The sequence below is a fragment of the Hypanus sabinus genome, chromosome 10 (assembly GCF_030144855.1).
Source record: "Hypanus sabinus isolate sHypSab1 chromosome 10, sHypSab1.hap1, whole genome shotgun sequence".
Lineage (NCBI taxonomy): Eukaryota > Metazoa > Chordata > Chondrichthyes > Myliobatiformes > Dasyatidae > Hypanus > Hypanus sabinus.
In genome coordinates this window covers 73,090,239-73,114,200 of record NC_082715.1, presented here as the reverse complement: position 1 = coordinate 73,114,200, position 23,962 = coordinate 73,090,239, and the positions used below count along the sequence as shown (strand labels likewise).

The following is a 23,962-nucleotide window of genomic DNA, read 5'->3' as shown; positions in this document are numbered from 1 at the left end:
TATTCAACATACGCATACTATATAAAGTATATTGAATAAGATTTATTATTGTTTTTTCATCTATATTATGTATTGCATTGAACTGCTGCCACTAAGTTAACAAATTTCACATCACATGCTGGTGATAATAAATCTAATTCTGAATTCTAATTCATTTTAGGTCATATTTATGCAGAAATAGAGAAAATTCTACCGGGTTCACAGACTTTCGAGCACCACTGTATTTGCTCTGTCAACACTTTCAGCACAATATCTACATGCTGACCTTCAGGTACCCACATTAAAGATTAGCTTGTCACATGTACATCGAAACATGCAGTGAAATGCGTTATTTGTGTCAAATCAAATCAGCGAAAATTGTGCTGGGAGCAGCCCACAAGTGTTACCACGCTTCTAGCACTAACATAGCACGCTCACGACTCACTAGCTCAAACCTATTATTTTGGAACATGGGAGGAAACCCAAGCACCCAGAGAAATTCACATACTCCTGAGGAGAACATTTAAATTCCTTACAAAAAGGGCTTGAATTGAATCCTGTATGGTAATCTGTATGCACTTCCTGCTGCCTTGGGAAATTGGCAGCATAATCAAAGACGTCTCCCTCCCCAGTCATTCACTCTTCTTTCCCCTCCCATCTGTCAGAAGATATAAAAGCTTGAGAATACATAACAGGCTCAAGGACAGCTGTTACAAGACTCTTGCACACACCTCAATTGCTTCCACAGTAAAGATAAGCTCTTGATCTCTGTAACAATCTTTGTTGTGGGCCTTATACTTGATAGTCAATTTCTCTAACTGAATATTCTGCTTTCAGTGTTTATATTTTTGAACTACGTCAATGTACTTAGAGTACAAAAGCTTTTCACTGGATCTCAGTATAATTTCCACTTGCCTGTAGTCTTCTGGACAGCAGAGTACCTTAGCAGTTAGTGTAACACTTTACAATGCCAGAGATCAGGGTACAATTTCCAGGACTGCCTGTAAGTATGTACGTTTTCCCCATGACCATGTGAATTTCCGCTGGGTGCTATTTCCTCCCACATTCCAAAGATGAATGGGTTATGGTTAGTAAGCAGTGAGCATGCAATGTTGGTGCTGAAAGCATGGGAGGGTTGTGTGGGTTGCGTTCAGCGTAGTCATAAATAACTACAGCAGAGAAACAGGCCATTTGGCCCATCTAGTTAGTACTTGTTGTTGAGTGTCATTGACTTGTTGAGCTTTTTTAAAAAAGTATCTTAACTGTAAATAAATAAAGAAAAAAAATCTACTTAGGACCTATGCCTCTCCTTGCCGAAGCCTCAACTTTGCATTCTAACACTGGCTGCTCCGTTCAGCCCAATTTATTTTTTGTAGGATTTCACCAAGTGCCTAATTATGTGCAGTCCAATGTATCCTCCGGAACTGCGGCGTGCAGAATGCGCTCACTGCCCCTGCTCACTTCTTTTAAACTCACTTTCACTCTCCACAATCTAATGTCTTCTTGCACTGTATTTGTCGTTGATATAAACATCCTCAGACTATGTTGGTCATTGATACAAATGACGCACTTCACTCTATGTTTTGATGTAAATGTGTCAAATGAAGCTAATCTTGAGCTTTCTTTAATCTTTGCCATGGTATTGCAGGGGCTCAACTTCAGCTAGTCCCGCTTGGTGGCACAATAATATCAGCTCTCCGGATTTCGGAGAGAATGTTGCCAAGTTCGAATCCAAGTCTGGTAGAGCGTCGAGCTAGCAACTCGGCCTCATAAAAACAAGAATAGCTTGCTATGGAAACACCGTCATGACGATGCCCCGATAACTCTACTACTGAGTTAAGAGCTATTCTTCTCTTCTTCTTCAACTTCAGCTATGCCATCACAGCCTTCCTCCTGATAATGCCAAGGGGACAGCCTGGAGATTCCCAATGACCATGGACAGAACTGCTGGCGCAGGAAACCTCCAAATTGGAACAGAAGTGGAGAACAGTAGAGGTGAACTAGGTATGACCCAAGGACTGGAAATGCTGCACTGCAGTACCAGAACCACAATTGTGAGTGCCTTACCAATGGGTAATGAAAAACAGCCAAATATAACAGAGCTCGACAAAAGTTGGAAAAGGCTCAACCTCACCCATCCTCCTCAGAAATTGCTGGGACGCAGAAAATTGAAAGGCATTGAAGGAAGAAGTCCAGTGGTGTCAAGAAAACAACCACTCCCTCAATGTCAAAAAAAACAAAGGAGCTGCTTGTGGATTACAGGAGGAATAGAGATGGGCTAACCCCTATTGACATCAATGGATCTGGGGTTGAGAGGGTAAACAGCTTTAAGTTCCTCGGCATCCACATCATCGAGGAACTCACGTGGTCTGTACACAACAGCTGTGTGATGAAAAACGCACAACAGTGCCTCTTTCACCTCAGACAGTTGAGGAAGTTTGGTACGGGCCCCCAAATCCTAACAACTTTTTACAGGGCCACAATTGAGAGCATCCTGACTGGCTGCATCACTGCCTGGTATAGGAACTGTAACTCCCTTAATCGCAGGATTCTGCAGACAGTGGTGCGGACAGCCCAACGCATCTGTACTTGTGAACTTCCCATGATTCAGGACATTTACAAAGACGTGTGAAAAAAGGGCCAATTATTGGGAACCTGAGTCATCCCAACTGCTACCATCCAGTAAACAGTACTGCATCATAAAAGGCAGGACCAACAGGCTCCAGGACAGCTTCTTCCACCAGGCCATCAGATTGATTAACTCACACTGTTTTGGCTGTATTTCAATGTTACATTGATTGTTCTATTTATTGATTGCACATTTAGATGGAGATGTAACACAAAGATTTTTTTTTACTTCTCATGTATGTGAAGGATGTAAGAAGTTTATTCAATTCATTCCAACGTTTTAATACTGGTCTAATGATCTGACAATTTACAATGACCAATAAACCTACCAACCAGTATGTTTTTGCACTGTGGGAGGAAACCCATGTGTTCTCAGGGAGGACGCACAAACTCCTTACTCCACCACCCAAGCTGTAATAGCATCACTCTAACTGCTCTGCTACTGAGGCACCCAATTACCCTCCAAGTAAACAGAAATCTCGAGATTTAATGCTGAGCTCACAGATCTGCTGAATCAGTAGCTCTTGATTCCTAACTTCAACAACAGCTTTCCCACTCCCATCAAGTTCTTTAATCAACCTAAAAAAATTCCTAATTCTATCTTGGACTATATTACCCTCAATTATGCTTTTTATTATGTTGTGTATGCATAATTTATGTTTATGTAAGTTTATATGAATTATGCAAAGTTTGTAATATACAGTGGTAATCTCTGAGAATCGTCACCTTATCATGCTTTGAGAACCTAAGAGCAATGACATCTGGTGTGGTCAACTATGGCAGTAAGGTCTACGGAATGTTCCAGACAAAGAGGGATCCAACTGAGACTTCAATGATAGAACTGGCGGAAGATGATGACACATCACAACCAGTGAAGGTCGAGGAAGGCTGCAGCAGTGAAGTGCACCCAGTTCTCTTTCATGCCACCGGAGCCTGATCCCAATCTGTCAAGGACCATGTGGTGCCTGCCCATGCATCAGCCTCCCCATGTTAAACAAATGGGAGTAACCCATTAGAAGACCATCATACTCGACTGATGGCACAACTACCAATGTGGTAATGCTGCAGAAAGTTAACTTTTATGGCATTGATACTCTGGGTGTATATGCCCATAGCAATCTGTAATTCACAAGGAAGAAGTAGAATAATTTTTTTCTATAGTCAACTATTCGAAGGCAATTTGTTGATATCACAGGTAGCAATCTAAATGTGTTACTAAGAAACATGGCACTATTGTTATTCAGCAAAAGCATGAACTAGCCAAACATGTGCCAACTATGCACCCACACAACTAGACATGCAGAATATAGTTGCAATTCAGAAAATGAAAGGAAGAACACACAAAACTTCAAATTATTTGGGATTTAGGAGTTACAGAATTATATGAATAACAGGCATCAATTCAAACCAGAACCAGTTTGCAATTCTACAGCACACATGAGGAAATCTGCAGATGCTGGAAATTCAAGCAACATGCTCAAAATGCTGGTGGAATGCAGTAGGCCAGGCAGCATCTATAGAAAGAAGCACTGTCGACATTTCAGGCCGAGATCCTTCGTCACAATTTTTTGAATGATTTTCCATTCAAGGGCATTGGTGTTTCCATATCAGGCTGGGATGCAGCCAGCCAATACACTCTCCACTACACTTCTATAAAGGTTTGACAAAGTGTTAGACGTTATGCCCAATCTTTGCCAACTCCGAAGGATGGTGCTGTCGTGCTTTCTTTGTAATTGTCATTGTGTCCAGGGCCCGAGATGTTAACACTGAGGAATTTAAAAGTTGCTGACCCTCTTCACCATTGTTTTTCTGATGAGTGACTCGTGAACCTCTGGTTTCATCCTCCTTAAGTCAATAATCAGCTCCTTGGTATTGAATAAAAGGTTGTTGTTACGGCACCACTTTGGCCAGATTTTCAATCTCGCTCTTATACATGTTGATTTGTCACCACCTTTGATTAAACCTACAACAGTGGTGTCATCAGCAAATGTGACCATGGCATTGGAGTTGTGGTGATAACTGTTTGTTTACAACAGCACTATAATTAAACTGTACTGACTACCGAGGACAGATTATTTTGAGCTTTGGTTAAAAAACAGCTACTTCTGTTCTTGAACCAATCACAAAAATCGAATCACTAGAGTTTAGCAAAGCTCTGACCATTGATCACTTTGCACTGAAATACTGTGGTTTTGGTTTTACCTTTCTTGCAAAAACTGTTTGTTTTTCTTGTGACTGTTACTTATCTGATGTTATGTGCCTGCGATGTTTCTACAAGTAAGTTTTTCATTGCACCTGTGTATATGATAATAAACTCGACTTTAAATTGGCATTATGAAGCATTTGTGTTTGTACCATACTAAGGCAATAGGGAATGTAAATTAGCCTACATGAAGCCAAGCATCTGATTCCCTTAGCTGAATTATTTTGCATTATTTTGATCTGTATCAAGGTGCTTCACAACTAGCCCATCTCAGAGATTTGTTTTGTCTTCAGTAATGGGGATACTTGTGCACTCAGCCCTTAAAACACTATTCTTGTGTGTCTGCATTCTGTGCTCAAACATTTTTAGTGACATTTGAGTTAACAGAACAGTTCCACTGATCTACATTTTGAACATCAAGGAATGTTCAATCACCTTTGGGATAAAGTGGTTCACTAAAAATGTTTGAGTCCTTGCGCAGGATTCCCTAAAGGCTAACTTACAGGTTGAATCGGTGGTGAGGAAGGCAAATGTAATGTTAGCATTCATTTCACGAGGACTAGGATACAAGAGCAAGGTTGTAATGCTGAGGCTTCACAAAGCAGTGGTTAGACTGCACTTGACCCTCATTTCCAAAAAGTGCTGGTGTCAGAGAGGATCCAGAGGATGTTCAAAAGAATGACTGTTGGACTAAAAAGGTTAATGTATGAGAAGTATTTGATGGCTCTGGGCCTGTACTCACTAGAATTTAGAAGAATGAGGGAGCGATCACATTGAAACCTATCGAACATTGAAAGGCCTAGATGGAGTGGACATGTAGAGGATGTTTCCTATAGTGGCCCTATTCTAGGACCAGAGAATAAAGTAGATGAGCGTCAATTTAGAACAAATACGAGGAGGAATCTCCTTAACTGCGGGTGATGAACACATAGAATTCATTGCTATGGATGGCTGCAGAGACCAAGTGATTGAGTGTATTTAAAACAGCTCTTGATTAATCAGGGTGTCAAAGGCTCTTGGGAGAAGGCAGGAGAATGGTGTTGAGGGGGAATGATAAATCAGCCATGATGAAAATGGTGGAGCAGACTCGAAGAGACCAATAGCCTAATTCAGTTATGCCTTACGGCCTCATTTTGTCTGTTTAACATAAACCAAATTTGATTCCCTTATTCAAAAAACAGAAGGTGGCCGAGCAGAAAACTCCCAGGTAGTTGGCTTCACACTTGTCACAGAAAGTGCTGTAAGTTGGAATTAAAAACATTAGAGCAGGGTACCTAGATAAACTCTAAGTAATCAGGCAAAGGGTTAAAGAGAAATTAGGAACTGTCAAGCTTACCAGAGTTTTTCAAGTAAGACTTGCAAGTGAATAAGGGCAGCTGATGAAGGTACTATACAGGTTTAGGATGTTATTCTTATTAACAACTTAATACCATTGAATGTACTTTTTTTAAAAAAAGAGATTACTCAGAGTTTCACTGCACTAATGTCTCCCAGAAAGCTAAAAGGTCCAAATAGACCAAAGTCTTAGGAAAATGATGTGGAGTATATTCCTTAGCTAAGTCATAGTTCTAAGTATATTTATTATCAAAGTATCACCCTCACTTGGAAATTTTCATGTTTCATTGTTTAACAACATTAAATCACAGTGGATTTAATTTGATTTTTTGATGTAGTAGTGTAGGCCTCAGTTAGTCTCGATAGACCATAGATTTGCACCTTGGAAAGTTTCCAGGGCGCAAGCCTGGGCAAGGTTTTTTTTTAAAATGGAAGACTGGCAGTTGCACAAGCTGCAAGTCTTCCCTCTCCATGCCACCAATGTTGTCCAAGGGCATTAGGACCCGTATAGCTTGGCACCAGTGTCGTCGCAGAACAATGCGTGGTTAAGTGCCTTGCTCAAGGACACCACGCAAGCCTCAGCCAAGGCTAGAACTAGCGATCTTCAGATAGCTAGATGAACACCTTAACCACCTGGCCACGTGTCAACATTGATTTTTTTGATACTGATCAATTAAAAAGACTTTCACGTCAAAGTGAAAGCAAATTTCTGCAAACTGGTCTGAATTTATTAAACACAAAATAATTGTTGCATAATTACTCACCCCTTCAAGCCAGAATTTATAATTTAAATAATTAATAAACAAGACAATAGGCACAGTAGAGGACAAATTTCAGTATAATAATAAATGATGTAGATGTCAGTCTAGACTCTGGGTATTGAAGAATCTGATGGCTTGGAGGAAGAAATTGATGCAGTCTGGTTGTGACAGCTCGAATGCTTCAGTACCTTTTCCCAGATGGCAGGAGGGAGAAGAATTTGTATGAGGGGTGCGTGGGGATCTTCACAATGCTGTTTGCTTTGCGGGTGCAGCATGTGGTGTAAATTTGTGTAATGGTGGGAAGAGACCCTGATGATCTTCTCAGCTGACCTCACTATCCACTGCAGAGCCTTGCGATCCGAGACAGTGCAATTTCTGGACCAGTCAGTGATACCGGTGCTCGGGATGCGCTCAATACATCCTCTGTAGAATGTGGTGAGGATGGGGGGTGAAAGATGAACTTTTCTCAGTCTTCGCAGAAAGTAGAGACGCTGCTGGGCTTTCTTTGTTATGGAGCTGGCGTTGCAGGATTTCCTTGCATTTTGCTGCATTCATTTTATCCTCTACCTTTACAGCCCTTTAGGGCCTACTGCAATGAGGCATTCCCACAATATGATGCAACCACCGCCATGCTTCACATTAGGGATGGTATGTTTTTGATGATGTGTGGTGTTGGCTTACGCCAGACATAGCATTTAGTCTGATAGCTAAAAAACTCAATCTTGGTTTCATCAGAATATAGAACCTTCCTCCCGCTGAGATTTCATGAGAGTTTTTATTCAACAGGAGCTTTCTCTTTGCCACTCTCATAAAACTACAGCACCCGGACAACAGTTGTTATATGCACAGTCTCTCCCATCATCTTAGCCAGTGAAGCTTGTAACTCCTCCAGAGTTCTCATAGGTCTCTTGGTGGCCTCCCTCACTTGTCCCCTTCTTTCATGATCACTCAGTTTTTGAGGACAGGTTGCTCTAGGCAGATTTACAGCTGTGCTGTGTTCTTTCCCTTTCTTGATGATTTGTCTTCAAGGGATATTCAGTGATTTGGAATTTTTCTTGTATTCATTTCCTGATTTGTGCTTTTCAATAATCTCTTTGCGGAGTTGCTTGGAGTGCGCTTTTCTCTTCATGGTGTACAGGATACAGGTTTATTTTTCTTACAATCAATTGAAACACCTCGACTGTGCACAGTGATCTCTATTTAACTGACTTTGTGACTTCTAAGTGTAATTAATTTAGATTACTTTGTAGAGATCTGTTATCATTTTGACATTTAAAAAAAGCCAAATCCATTGTGATTCAATGTTGTAAAACAACAAAACATGAAAACATCCAAGGGATGAATACATTTTATAGGCACGCATTAGGGTTATGTCACCTTGAAATTCATTTTCCTGCAGGCAATCTCAATAGAACAAAGAAATAGAATCAATGAAAGCCTGACAAAGAACTGGATGTACAAAAGACAAACAGTGAAAATACAAAAATATAATAAATAAAACTGAGAATAAGTTGCAGTCCTTGAAATTGAGTACCAGAGGTTGTGGAAACACTTGAGATTTGACAATTGACTGCAATTTTATTGATATGCTTGATAATCAACCCAGTAAAATACCTTTCTGATATTATTAAAACAGAGTTGATTTTGAACTTAGTGACATTCCAATTGATTTGATACGACTTAATTTATCATTTGAAGGAACACATTTATTTTCTATGTCTATCCTTACAAAGGATTTTGTCACTACAATGGAGTTCTCTCCAGTCTCAGTGTTGTTTCCATTGATATGGAACTTCACACCACTCCTGCAGCTCATCATCACCTCCCTAAATTGATGATAGTTTTCAAATTTATATCTCACTCAGATATTTGAGTCAATTCTTTCTTACTTTTTGAAGTTCAAGATACAAATCAAATTGTGAATTCTATTCTTCCTACAGATCTTCATAACATATGGAATCAGCAAATACCACAGACCTCTTCCTTTTGAATACAGGTTTATGGTGGGCACATGCCCACAGTGCCAATCACATCTGCAGCTTTCTTCAGTTTGCCAAATTAATGACAACATGAACCATACGAAGGGGGCAATTCCAACACAAAGTGTCAAAACTCAGGTTATAGAACACTACAACACAGAAACAGGCCCTTTGTCCCATCAAAGCTATTACAAACTATTAACACATTAAGTAGTGACAAGATGGGTCAGAAACAATGCTTCTAAAACTCAGGTCATGTCTGCAATTCTCCTGCATGCTTTTGCAACCTGCCAAAGTGTGGACATAAACACAACATACAGTATTCTGTACACACAGCCACACCCTACACATGTCAGCATCAGGTTTAATACCATTGGCATATGCCGTGAAATTCGTTGTTCTGCGGCGGCAGTATATTGCAATGCATAATTAAAGTTATAAACTACAATGAAATATATCTGCATATAAACTAATGAAAAAAAAATTAAGGTAGTGTACATAGTTTCATTGTCCATTCTGAAATCTGATGGCGGAGGGAAAGAAGCTGTTACTCAAACGTTGAGGGCGTTTCTTCAGGCACTCTTTCTTGATGGTAGCAATAATAGGGCATGTCCCGGGTGTTGGCGGTCCTTAATGATGAATGCGGTCTTTTCGAAGCAATGCCTTTGGTAGACGTCCTCGGAGGATAGTGCCCCTGATGGAGCTGGCTGAGTTTGCAAAATTCTTTAGTGCTTTTCGATACTATACAGCCGCCCCTCAATACCAAACGGGGATGCAACCAGTTATAATGCTCTCTACAGTACAGTAGGAATTAACGAAGCGCATACACATACATACAGACCCACCCACACACAAACAACCTCATGCACATCAACCGAAGTGCTCCCCAACCACGCCCCCTCAAATGTTGCACCTTAAGCGTTTGGTGGCAGAATGCAATCAACAAGAATAAAAACAGAAACATTACATCACCAGCTGCTACTGTTGCCACCCCGGCTCCTCTCTCCCCCACCCCACCCCATGCATTTACCATGCCGACTTGAGGCGCAGGTACGCAGGGCCGAACAGGGTGCACGGACGCGGAACCAGATTATTGCAGTTCTCGGTCAGAGAAGCGAACGACGCAGTCCAGAACATTGCGGGCTCTCCAGACGGCCGCCATTTCGGGTGGGGAACAGAGGACGGGAGCGGACACAGGCCACGCCACTGACTCACCGAACGACGCTTCGAAACCCGCTACCGACGGCGCACTATCGGCAGGGGGATGGCCACACACTGCGCGTGCGCGTGTATGCGCGCGAACGCGTCCCCCCCCCCGACTACTTCGACACATGCGCAGTACGAACCACTCCAATCCGTTTCTGTCACATCAATGAGAAGGTGGAGCTCCGACCTAGCAATGGGGCGGATTCTAGTGTACAGCGATTGGGGAGAGGATCCTGATGGACGGGTGGTATAGCCAATATATGTTAAAGGACGAGTGGATGAATCGTTAATATAAGATTCTGTGGACGCTAGAAATCCCGAGCAACATGCTGGAGGAATTCAGCACATCAGAGAACATCCACGGCGAAGAATAAACAGTCGACATTTTTGGCCGTGAGTCCTAATTAAGGGTCTCGGTTCGAAACGTTGACTGTTTATTCCCCCTCATAGAACTCCTCCAGTATCTGTTAACATTGTTAATTTACTGGTGGGCGGTGTTCCAAGAACTTATTGATCGGGATGGTGTGCGTTGTTGCTCGGGGAGGGGGTGTTGATGACTGCGAATTAATGTAGAGGGTGGGACTGCTGGGTGTAAATCAGTTTATAGGCCACGCTGTCGAACCTTAAACGGACAAGGGCAAGATTGTTGTATGCTAATTAGAAGGGGAGCAGTCATAAATCGTACATATTTGCACGGATGAGCTAATTGACTGGGGCGTGGGTCATACTTGATGGGTTGAGGGCGGGAGAGGATGGAGGGGGCAGCTGGCTGATGAATGACAGGTGGCGGGGCGATTGTGTTATGATTTAGCATGTGAGGCAGGACCATTGCACCTTCATGGACGTGGTGTCGCTATTGTGTTTAATAGATTGGATGGGCGGGGCCTTCGTGTGATCAACATATGGGGCGTGGTCACTGCTCCTTGATTGACAGTATGGTGGCAATCTCTGAGGTTCCGCCCCCTTGAGGAGACAACAGCCTACTCAGTGCTGCCGCCATGTTGGGTCGGAGTGAGGTGAAGGAAGTTGGCGTCGGGTGGTGATTTCTTTGCACCTTCACCGCTTAAAGGATTTGTTTTTCTTCTACTCATACTCTACAAGCTGTTTCGGCGACGAAACGGCATCCAAACGGCGGTAAGGCCGGGGAGGTGGGGTGGTCGGGCCTGAGGGGTTATAGAGTATTGCGGGTGGCCCTGCGAGGGAATCATCCTGGGAATCGGTTGGTTTGTGCGTGGTGGCTGTCTTTTTCCGGCCACTTCATCACTGCCATCCTACCTGTTGCCACTTGAGCACTCTGATGTGCTATTGAGTTTTGTACAATTTTATTCATTTCCTATGATTGTAAGTAATGCAATGAAACAAGTAAGTTTTCATTTTACCTGTGTGTATACTCACACTCACTGGAGTATTCCATAATACACTCAACTTTGAGTTGAGAAGGTAGGGAGGGATTCGCCTTCTTCCTGTCCATTGGCTATAAGCACTGCTGGAGCTCATCTCGTTAAGTTGGAGAGACGGCAGCAACAATTTGTGTTAAATCACTACAAATTAATATGGGGTAGGGGACGCAATGGACCGGTCTACTCCAAATCGCATTACTAATATGGGCGTCCCAAAGTGTCTTAGGGTCGGTAAAGTCTTGTGACGTGTTCAGGTGTGGGTGGGAAAGCAAACTGGTTCCCAGGGCAAAGTCAGACAAATTACCACGGTTTGTAAGGGAATTACATTCTGAATTGGCCAACGGTTCACAAGTAGCCCCTTTTCCCATCCCTGTGAAGACAGTCGGGTATCTCAATTTTATTCGGAGTAAAATAGTCTGTGTGTTTATTGTTTCTCTGCACGATCCTGCGTTTCTGGCAGTAACTCAGCAGGTCAGGAAGCATCTGTGGATGCTTCTTGTTGAGACCTATCATTTGACTATGAATGATGTAGGGGACAACAAGACTTCACTCTCAGATGAGCTCAATGCCTTTTCCTTGCTTTGACCATCAAAACATGGAGGAACCTTCACAAACTCCCACAGCCCCTGAATGACCTTGTGATTTCAGTCTGAGGCTGGCGGTGAAAGCATTCTTCAGGCAGGTGAACTCGTGCAATGCATCCAGTCCAAACAGGGTACTTGGCCAAGTAGTAAAGACCTGTGTTGATCAACTGGCTGGAATACTAACTGGTATCTTTGACCTCTTGCTTAGGCAGTCTGTGGTACCAACCTTCTTCAAGTAGGCTTGAATTGGGCATTCTTGCCTAAGAAGAATGTGGTAAACTGTCTCAATGACTATCATCTGGTAGCACTTACATCCAGTGATGAAGTGCTTTGAGAGGTTGTTGATGAAACATTTCAATTCCTGTCAGAGAAGTGATTTGGATTTTCTCCAATTTGCCTTTTGTCTTGACAGGTCAACAACAGTTGCCACTTCTCTGGCTGTTCACTCAACCCTGCAATATCTGAAAAATGAAGGTGCATATGGTGTCTTTTCATTGACACCAGCTTGGCATTCAGTAGTGTCTTCCCCTTAAAACCAATTAATAGGCTTCAAGTTCTAGATCTTAATATCTCCGTGTGCAACTGGATCCTCCATTTTCTTACTTGCAGACCCCATTAATTTGGATTGGCGGTAACAACTCCCCCACAATCACCATCAGCACAGGTGAACCATAAGGCTGTGTGCTTAGCCCCCTGTTCTATTCACTTTATGTTTATGAATATGAGGCAAAGGACCACTCCATTGCCATATTTAAATTTGTTGACAACACCACAGTCATTGGTGGAATCGAAGGGGGTAACGAATCAGCATATAGAAGGGAGATTGAAAAGTAGATACTGTTCGTGTTCCATAGTCTTTCAATTTGCTCTTTTAATTCAGTACACTTCTGGTGTTTTTTCACTTGTAGACTTCTGTATGTTATGTGTGTTTGGAATGGCTAAATCTATGACGATTAATTAAGCTGTTTGTACTTGTTTATCTTGTATTTTAATCTCTGAATATTTATTATGCATTGTCTGGTTGCTTGTAATATAATTTGTGGGATTCTGACTCTAAAAACTGAATCAGGCTTGTATAGTAAGATATGGTGTCTTTTAGTAGTTTGTACTTCAAAGCAAGATTTTGGGAATGATGTGCAAGTAATCAGATTGAGTTAAACTGCTGCAGGTTTCTGTAATATGTTGGATTGTTTCTGGTTTCTCTTGGCATTTTCTGCACATATTGTTTTGAATTTGTTGGTCTTTTATTTTGTACTTTTGCTTTTTTTATTTAACTACCTGGTCCTGCATTGCCACAAGGAACCCCTCTGTTTCTGGGAAGAGGTCTCCGACTCTGAGCCAGGAGTTCAATGCTTCCTTTATTATCATTACTTTTAATATCTTTTAGTATTTGTTTGTCTTTGCACTTTGGTGGGAATATCTGTAAGAAAATGAATCACAGGGTTGTATATGGTTGCATATGTACTTTGATAATTTACCTTAAACTTTGCCCATTGCCCTCAATAGATGCTGTTTTTTTTTCTGCTGAGTTCTTCCAGTAGTTTGCTTGTTGCTCCAAATCCCAGCATTGCAACTGCCTGTCTTCTGTTGGAGCACTGCATTAAAGTGCAGTTAAGGTTTAAAACACATGCTTGCTTTTTGCTATCATCCTGCTAAGATTCTTTTGGCTATACCTCTGGAGATCTTCAACATCTCCAGTATTTTGTTTTTTCTGTCTTTTATTTTAATCACCAAGCATCTTCCAATTTTTGAAAATTTTGTTCAAACGCACCTCATTTACAGAGTGCTTAAATCCTCTAATCCTCTAGTTAAACTTACGAATCTGTACTGTATTATAAAGTAGTTTTGAATAGTTAATTTTGTCTTTGCTGGTTTTAAGTTAATTTGTCTTAGGGTATATTTGAAGAAAAATAAATTATTCCTACACATTTACACGTACTTAATAGCTTACTGATATAGCATTCTATGATATTTTAGTTATTATCTCAGTATTTGTGCAAGCCATTTGTGCCATCAATAACGAATGAAATCTAAGCCAAGTTCCTGACACACTTGGAAAAGTAACTACATTGAATAATATATACACTTGTCAAAACTATGGTTTGTATTTGATGGGAAAGTATGACTATTTATTTTGCTTGTAATTTGTCAAGCTTTGGGCTATTTGGTACCCATAAGCTGCTGTAGCAGTTTTATGTGAAAGTTAATGATACTTCAAACAAACTAAAGGTTACCTGCCTGCCAGTTATTTGACTGTTCTTTCACATTCTCATTTCTCCATTACTAAATCAGTAAAACAGAGTAACTTGAAGTCTAGCACCTAGTGTGTTCAAATAGGCTATTTGTATAATTCAAAACAAATCTGATGTCTGCATTAAAATCTGAAATGCATGTTAGTTATGGAAATTTCATGTATTGTAATTATAATGTTTTGGGAAAACACCATTTCAAGTTTTATTTATGTTCTATTTAAAAAAAAACTCAAGTAGCTATTTCTAGGTTCTTGTACATATGTAAGCTAATGTACTTCATTATTGCATCATATCCTCCTGTGATGCTGTGACCCACAGCAGTGACTGCTGTGCACTAGAATTAAACAGCTCAGTGCTCTTCTTCAATTCTTTTAAGTTTGGAAGAGCTTGATGTATTTATGCCTACAATAATATGTTATTGGCTTCCCTGCTTTAGTGCTGTTTAATTACACTCTTGCACTTAAAACACATTCAATACCATTTTGTTTTCATCAAGAATTTTAATATACAGCTCCAAGTACTCTTTAGTATCAAGAATCATTACATTGCCAAGGTCAGAGCAACAGTGGGTGGTGATTTGCCAGGGGGGCAGGGGTTACATCAGCTACCAAAAATTTTATAGGGTATTTTGAGGGCATGTTATAGAAACGTTTTAATATACAATGAACTCCAGATCATTGGGACCTGTGTATTTTGGCCCAGTTAGCCGAAGTTTCATGGAAATAGTTAAAAGGTATTATAAAGACAAACTGCTATTTAACTGAATAATAAATTATGCATTTAAGTGAAATGCATAACTTGGAATGCTTCCAATACTACTGCAGTACTATAAAACTGTATTAGTTCCTAATAGTTCATTCAATGTATGCTGCCATGTTCTTTTGACTAACCGAATCAGCATAGACACCTAGGGCAGATGGTGGACTGCCTTCCCGCATAAAATCAAATTGGAAAAACAAAATTGTCAAAAATCTCTGCATTTTGAATTAGTGTCTATTGGCCCAAATGGATAAACTAACACAAGCACACGCAACTGATAGTATTTCAAAAACTTTGCTTCTTGTTGTCTAAGGGCCACACAAGTGTATGTGACTGATGCAAGTTAGGAACTGTTCAGCAACAGTCTCATGTCGCAATTAAGTGGTATAGTGTACCAAATAAATGAAGGGAATCTCAAGCTATTTTCCTGATTAGTTTTTGTGCCATAAAGGTTGTCCCAAATAAGCAGCTTCCCTGATTAACTAATAGCCCAATTAACCAGAATCCACTGTATTTCGAAGTACAGTTTCAAAATACATCATGTAATTGTTCCAGTATTTTTATCATAAAATTTAGAATTGGCAACACTGACAAAATATTGCCTTAACATGATAGTTAATTTACTCTAATTATTTTTTTCCAAGTGACCTATAAGACAAATACTATTGACGTCCAATACCTGGAGTGATTATCTGAATGGAATTAATAACTGTGACTTCATCGAGATGATGGTCGTAAACAGGCTTAAAGGCTTCTAGTCTCAGGTGATTGCTGTACACAGCTTAGTGAACAAAGCGCATTTGCATTGCTTTGTAGACATCTTTTCTCCCCCACTGTATGTAGAATTAAGCTGCAGTACAAGGAATTGAAGGAACCTAAGACTTGGTTATGCAAATATTTTGACAACATATACAAAAATTGCAGGAAGAACTCAGCAGGTCAGTCGGCATCTTTAGAGAGAAATAAACAGTTGATGTTTCTGGTTGAGACCTACCAACTTGCACTCTTACTCTCTCCTCCCACCTTATTGTGGCTTCTTTCCCCTTCCCTTCCAGTCCTGGGCAAAGGGTCTCTGTCTGAAATATTAACTGTTTATTCACATCTATGGATGTCATCTGACCTGCTGAGTTCCTCTGGCATGTTGTGTTGCTCCAGATTTCCAACATCTGCAGAATCTCTAGTGTTTATTATCGGAGCATAGCCTAATTGATCCAGTTAATGGGTTTTGACTGATCAATGAAGAAAATGTGATATTTATTGTTTCATTCTCCAAGATGTAGCAACAGACTATTCCATATAACTTATTTTTAATTGAGGCTGTTTTGATGTAATCAAGGGAAAATCTAGGTTCTAGCAGTCTGAGTGTTGATCGTGGGTTTAGGAAATGACAACATTTCCAAAGAATTTGGAAGGGTTTGTTATACATTAGACAGTGGTCTTTCAGACCAGGGAGAATAAAATTAATTTTTTGAGGACAGAACTTAGGTACTGTACTTTTTTTTAGATTCTTAAAGCCAGATTTTTAAATCCTTTTAAGGATTTTATGTGAAACACAAGCCATTTCTTGTTGAAGGTATTGGGAATCATTAGGGGAGAGGTGAAGGGCAGCTGGAATGGAATCGGGGATGGGGATCTGGTAGGTGAAATGTGCGTGCAGCAGCCAATGGATCTGAGAGGGGGATAAAAACAAGTAATAGGAGCTGAAGTGTATGGGAAAAGGGTCAAAAATGGGAGATGGGTAGAAAGGAGAAGTGTGGGAACATAACAGGCAGTAAGGGTTATCTGAAATAGGAAAATTAATTTGGGTTGGCAAACAAACAAGTGGACTGTGAGATGTTGCTCCTCTAATAGCGTGGGTTTCATACTAGGAGTAAAGATGGGTCGGTATAGGAACGTGGAGTTGAAAGGGAATGCTCAAATTTCAAAGTATGTTGATTATCAAAGTATATGTATGTCACCATGTCCAACCCTGTGATTTGTCTTGTGGGCATTCACAGTACATACTGTTACGTACCTGTGACACGTGACAGTGGTACTCTTGTCACTTGACTGGGGTTGAAGCTATACTGGACTTGAGGTAATGGTCTTGTGATGGTGGAGTGACATCATTTTCCTGCCAGTAGAGGTCACATGACAGGTTTTTTTTTACAGGGTATAAAAGGAGGACCCCTCCCTGTGAGGAGGGGCAGTTCGTGGCTGGATTTGCCATGTTGACTTCATGCCTCTGCGTGATTTAATGTTATGATGCAGTTTAGTTGAAAGATGAAGTTTTATTTAATGCCTAAAGTTTAAAAGGTATTTGCCAGCAGTTTCTTTATAACACTGCTAGTTGAGAATCAGTGGAGAGTGAAGATCGGAGTTCGGGAGTTAAAAGATTGAGGAGAATCGATTTTGACGGTGAAACAGGTTCGACCTTGTTTGATCCTCATTCGGAAGGAATTTGTTGACTGTTCTCGTGTTAATCCCTGTGAAATAGCAGAAAGGATTGGGAACAGTTCTGTAAAGGAAAGGTCAGTGCCTTTAAGCCGTTTCATTTGTCCATCTACGTAAATTATTCGTGGAAAAAGTTCGATTTTGGGAACTGAAACAACACGACATGAAAGAGAATTTAAATAGTCTTAAAAAGTCTCTCCTTAAATGGACTGTAAGCATTTTGAACTTTTGTAATACTACTTTGAAGAACTGTTTTTGCAACATCGCTTTAAGAACTGTTTAAGCTTCATTGCTTTAAGAACTGTTTAAGCTGCCGCACAGCAGCTGATTTCCGGTTACGTTAGTGATTTGTTTACTTTTGGGGTTCGTTTTCAGTGTTTAATAAACATGTTATTTGTTATAAAAACCCCTGCCTAACTCGTATATTTATTGTTGCTTGAATCCGTAACAATACAAAGAAATGCAAGAGAATCAGTAAAAGACTGCCACCAACAGGGGTGGACAAATACCGATGTGCAGAAGAAAACAAACTGCAAATATAAAAAGGTGATAATAAATAAATAATCAATATATGTCAAGAACATTGAATGAGTCCTTGAAAGTGAGTTCAGTGAAGGAGTGAGTGAACTTATCCTCTCTGGTTCAAGAGCCTGATGGTGGAGGAGTAACAAATGTTCTTGAACTTGCTTTTGGCAGTATGCAAACTGCATACAGGATTACGGTAGAGGACTCCCTTGGTAATTAGAATGATTGGTATTTAATCATATGTTCCATGTTGGGAGAACCAGAGTGTGACAAAACTGCAATGTCCGAATACCACAAAGAGTTTATCCTGAAACACACACACCCACCTTTTGCCTTCTCTGAATCAGCTGATTGGTCGATTCAGTGTCTTGAGAGCCCTTGGGGTCTTTCCCATTTATCCAGTATGTCTGAGATCAGCCATGTCTTTGTGAAACACAGGATGCAGCAATTACTTATTTCCCTCCAAAACAGCAATCTTGCTCTTTAATCATCAGTCTTGTTCTCCAGTAACTGAATATTTGCCAACAAGATACTGAGCAAAGGAAGTTTCATACCCTGGAATTTTGGTCTGACTTCAAGACCTCCCCTGCACCCTCTCTTCCAGCTATCGTGCTGTCCCTTTGCCTGCTTAAAGTTGCCATATCTGTATTCTTGAGAGATCTGAATCCTTCAGCAAATCAAGAAATCATTAGTTTATTATGACCATAACACCATAAGATATAGGAGCAGAATTCAGCCATTTGGCCCATCAAGTGTGCTTCACCATTACATCATGGCCGTTCCAATTTTCCTCTCAGCCCCAATCTCCTTTCTTCTCCCCGTATCCTCTCAACCCTTAGGATGGTTAAAAATCACGCAACTTAAAAGGGAAATTGCAGGCTGCAGAATGCCATGAGTATAGTTCAAAAGAATGTTATTTGCAACTATTGTAAGCCGCTCAGAGTGTTGCTATGTTTCACCAGCCCCATCTTGCTGGGGGCAAAGGTGCTCTGTAAATGAGTCACCTGGTCTGCACTTGGTCCCCTGATGCAGAGAAAGCCTGATTGCAATCACCAAATGTGGGAGATGAAATTGGTAGAGGTCTAAGTGAATTGGGGGCATTGAACTGTGTTTTCATCACTACTTAATCATGGAACAATATTTTGGTTGTGTACATCTTGTACTGTTTATTATGCAGTGATTTTTGTCATAAATTTGTTCCGGCCAGAAATGTCAACAGTCCTGAAGGTTTTGTCCCGAAATGTCAACTGTACTTTTTTTCCATAGATACTGCCTGACTTGCTGAGTTCCTCCAGCTTATTGTGTGTGTTGCTTTGCTTAATACTTTTACAATTTTTTTTCCCATGCCAAAGTTGTAAATAAAACTTGAGTGTATATAATCATTTCATCTGAATCTAAAGTATTTCAGAATCTGCCTTTGGCAGTATTAATATAGATATCCCAATTGTGTATGGAGTTAATGATACTTCAGCAAGGGGGCTGCTGTGAGGTGGATTAAAATTGATTAGATTTTTCTAAGAATAAAACAGAATTGCAACAATCTTAGACAAATGGATGAATTAGAATTACTGAAACAACTTGTAATCTTACTACAAGTCAGCTCAATAACTGGATTGAGTGATAGTCGGAGATTTTCTCAGGGTTGAAATGGCAAATATGAGAGGGCATAATTTTAAAGTGATTGGAGATGTGGATAGGTCTGAATGTCAGAAGTAATTTTTTTTTCACAGAATGGTGAGCATGTGGAATGCTGGCACGAGGATGAAAGAAAAATGGAGGGAAGGGTTAGTCTGATCATTAAAAGGTCGGCATAACATCATGGGCTAAAGGGAAGTACTGTGCCTTGGTGTTCTACATTCTAACCAGCATCACTAAACTGTGACATGCAGCATTTGCATTCATATTTTGATAGCTAAGTTTCCTGGAAGTAGTTTGGTACATTTTGATATTGGTTTGTATAGTATTTCTCTCTGCATGAATCACCATGCTCTAGTAAGGATGTGTTGGTACTGATGAGGCCTCAGAGGAGATTCACTAGGGTGTTGTCTGAGGTAGAGTATTTTAGTTACCTGGAGGGACAGTGAAAAACAGGTTTAAGAGAAGACATAATTGAAGTCTATAAAAATTATAGATATACTGGACTGTAGGATTCTTCTTCTAATTGAAAATGGATAAAATTAGAAAACCTGGGCAACACTCTCATGGCACAGCGGCAGGATTTGGTTTAAAGTTTAAATCCTGATTAAAGTTCTGACTTTAATCCTATGGAATTGTTGTGGAAGGACCTAACAAAAGCAGTTCATGCAAGGAAGCCCTCCAGCATCCCAGGGTTGAAGCAGTTTTGTAAGGAGGAATGGCCTCAAATTCCTTCAAGTCAATATGCAGGACTAATCAACAGTTACTGGAAACATTTGGTTTAAGTTATTACTGTACAAGGGGGTCTCACCAGATATTGAAAACAAATGTTCACATTTTCCAACGAATGTGTAATATGGGATCATTTTTTCCTCAATAAATAAGTGAACAAGAATGTTTTTGAGTTACTTTTAATTTGGTATTCTTAGCTAGATTTAGGATGTATGTGCAGATCTGATCACATTTTTGGTCATATTTATGCAGAAATAGAGAAAATTCACAAGCTTTCTAGCACCACTGTATTTCTGGTGAATGTTGACCGGAGCAATTAGCTTCTTTCAACTAATGGCCAAGGCTTTTTTTTAAAAAAAAAGCCAGCTTGAATATGCAAGCAATTAGTGTTGCATTTGAAGAACATTGCCTCTGAATATACACTGACACTTCCACAGCAGTTAGTTTCACAGGAACATTATTGGAAGTAACTTAATAACACCCTATCTTTCTATAGAGGTGTTTTTCTGAGTGTGAATAAACTTTTTTTTTGTTCAAATTTCCTTGTTTTCAACTTGTTTTTATTTAATCCTCATCCAGGTAATACCATCTCCAAAATATGCCTGTCGTAACTGGTATCGACCTAGATGCGAATGGCTACTTTATTTGTTGCAGCAGTAACAGAAGATTCTGGATGAACAGTTGTTTGCCACTGAGGAAGGAATCTTGGTATCTTTCAATTTCAGCTGCAAGTGTATAGTTTGTGCATTGGCATGAATCGTTACACCACTATGAAACAGCTTGGAGATGGAACATATGGCTCTGTTCTCATGGGAAGATGTATAGATTCAGGCGAACTGGTAGCCATTAAAAAGTAAGTGATAATTTATGTTCTAACAGAATTTTCAAATTCTTCCAAGGCTGGTACTTGAATATTGGGTATGTTATAATACAAGTGTGCATTCCAAAGTTGTTCACATCAATGATAGTATGAAAGCTAAATTTGAATTGAAAGAAGAATAAGACTCTGAATTTATTTCAAGTTTATTTTTAAGTTAAGACTTTAGGTGAAGTGTAACTATTCATGAAAACTACTATTGACATTTGTTCAGACAATGGTGCAATTATATTCTTGGTGTTTCTGAATGCACTCATTTTAATCTTCCTGGTTAATCATTCTTCATTCATCAAGTATGTAATCTGTAAATTTTGACCCAGGATGACATACTGTCCTTGATAGCTCCAGTGACTTCACAGCCCAAATCGTTAATTTAGAAAATTTTTAACAAATAGTTTCAGCTCGTCATCTTGGTTGAAACATTTGTAATAAAAATCAGAAGGGGGTAGTTACTTTTCCCTTAAGCTGCTCATCTTTCTGCCTCATAATTACCATAGGATATAGGAGCAGAAGTAGGCATTCAGCCCATTGAGTCTGCTCCATCATTCAGTCATGAGCTGATCCAATTCTTCCAGTCATCCCCACTCCCCTGCTTTCACCCCATACCCTTTGATGCCCTAGCTAATCAAGAACCTATCTATCTCTGCCTTACATGCACCCAATGGCTTGGCCTCCACAGCCTGTCTTGGCAACAAATTCCACAGATTTACCACCCTCTGACTAAAATAATTTCTCTGCATCTCCGTTCTAAATGGATGTCCTTCAGTCCTGAAATCATGCCCTCTTTACCTAGAATCCCCTACCATGGGAAATAACTTTGCCATATCTAATCTGTTCAGGCCTTTTAACATTCGGAGCATTTATGAGATTCCCTCCCCCCCCCGAACTCCAGGGAATACAGCCCAAGAGCTGCCAGACATTCCTCATACAGTAATCCTTTCATTCCTGGAATCATTCTTGTGAATTTTCTCTGAACTTTCTTCGATGTCAGTATATCCTTTCTAAAATAAGGATCCTAAAACTGCACACAATACTCCAAGTGTGGTCTCATGAGAGCCTTATAGAGCCTCAACATCACATCCCTGCTCTTATATTCTATACCTCTGGAAATGAATGCTAACATTGCATTTGCCTTCTTCACAACCGACTCAACCTGGAGGTTAACCTTTAGGGTATCTTGTACAAGCACTCCCAAGTCCCTTTGATCTCTACATTTTGAATTCTCTTCCCATCTAAATAATAGTCTGCCCTTTCATTTCTTCCACTGAAGTGCATGACCATACACTTTCTCACATTGTATTTCATTTGTCACTTCTTTGCCCATTCTCCTAAACTATCTAAGTCTTTGTTTCCTCAATGCTACCCGCTCCTTCACCTATCTTTCTATCACTGGCAAATTAACCACAAATCTATTAATACTGCAGTCAAATCTTTGATATACATTGTAAAAAGCAGCGGTCCCAACACCAATACCAGTGGAACTCCACTGGTAGCTGACAGCCAGCCAGAATAGGATCCCTTTATTCCCACTCTCCTTTTCCTGCTGACCAGCCAATGCTTCACCCTTGCTAGTAACTTCACTGTAAATCCAACTTGCTAATTAGTATCTTGCTAATTACCACCAACTACAAAATGCTACTTAAAGGGAAAAGTGCGATGGCTTTTTATCGTTGTCGTGGCTATCCCTCGAGGTCGAGGATGATGATCTTCATTCTGTTGATCTATTTATGGGCTCTCAAGTGGCTTAAGAACCAATCTTGGCTTTGAAAGTTCTGCATTCAGGACAGGTAGTTCCAGATGGCAGATTGGGCTTTGGTTATTGTTGTCTCTCTTTCCTTTTTCTCTTTTTTTTTCTAATTCTGCACATGTGTTGGTTTTGAAAGGTGCTGTTCCTTCTCAGATGATGATTTGCCAGAGTTTCCTGTCCTTGGTATTAGTTTCCCAATTGTTGATGTTACATTTTTTCATGTTGGCTTTTAAGACGACTTTGGATCTCTTCTGTTGTCTGCCTCTTTTACGTTTGCCTTCTTTAAGCTGGGAGTAGAAGATTTGTTTCGGCAGATATTTGTTGGTTTGGCAGACATTAGTCTTTCATCCAAACAACATGACCGCTCCATCTTAATTGGTTCTTGATGATATCGCCGAAAGACTTGAAGATGTGACCCACAGAGTGAAGACGCCTGTGTGTGTATTTGTTTAACTTGTACTTGATGTTCCAAGAAGCATGCGATACATCACAAATCAACCAACTGATTCATGGAAAATATGACAATTAGAGCTGATGGATTTGATTTGTTGCAGCCTCCATCCTCCTTCACAGCCATTGAGTTCGAAGTAACAGTGGAATAGGCGGACGAAGTTGAGGTCTTGGTTGGATTGGATTGTTCTTTGTCAGGGACCTCAACCTTGACCTTACCGCCACGGGTGACCCTACCAGGAGCATAGCTCCAGACGGCATTGCTCTTGGGATCTCAGTACCACACAAGCTTCTCCACCAACAAGGTGACAATCCACGGAGAAGTAAAGAATTAGTTTGGTGTGAATTACAGAGCTATAAAATTTCTCTGCTTTTCCCACAAGCAAAACACCAGTCAGTTAAACTTAATAATCACTGCTCTACAAAAGGACTAATGTGGTAATTATCTAATGAATCCATTAGGGCCCCATGGTAGCG

At 40.3% G+C, this 23,962-nt stretch overlaps 2 protein-coding genes across 8 annotated transcripts in view; one reads left to right on the top strand and one right to left on the bottom strand.

Moving 5' to 3' along the window:
* fbxo9 (F-box protein 9) overlaps positions 1-10,194 on the bottom strand; it is a 105,850-nt gene extending 95,656 nt beyond the window's left edge. For 2 of the 5 annotated variants that reach the window (XM_059982049.1, XM_059982050.1), the window contains exon 1: positions 9,916-10,194. In XM_059982049.1, coding sequence (XP_059838032.1) covers positions 9,916-9,918 — 3 coding nt within the window. In that variant the 5' untranslated portion in view covers positions 9,919-10,194. The remainder of the gene's footprint in view (positions 1-9,915) is intronic. The other 3 variants (XM_059982047.1, XM_059982048.1, XM_059982051.1) reach the window with 2 other exon arrangements.
* Positions 10,195-11,055: 861 nt separating this feature from the next.
* The window catches only part of LOC132400745 (serine/threonine-protein kinase ICK-like), a 60,535-nt gene continuing 47,628 nt past the window's right edge, over positions 11,056-23,962 (top strand). Inside the window, exons 1-2 of one of the 3 annotated variants that reach the window (XM_059982045.1) lie at positions 11,056-11,225; positions 20,991-21,264. In XM_059982045.1, the coding sequence (XP_059838028.1) occupies positions 21,164-21,264 (101 nt within the window). In that variant the 5' untranslated portion in view covers positions 11,056-11,225; positions 20,991-21,163. The remainder of the gene's footprint in view (positions 11,226-20,990; positions 21,265-23,962) is intronic. The other 2 variants (XM_059982044.1, XM_059982043.1) reach the window with 2 other exon arrangements.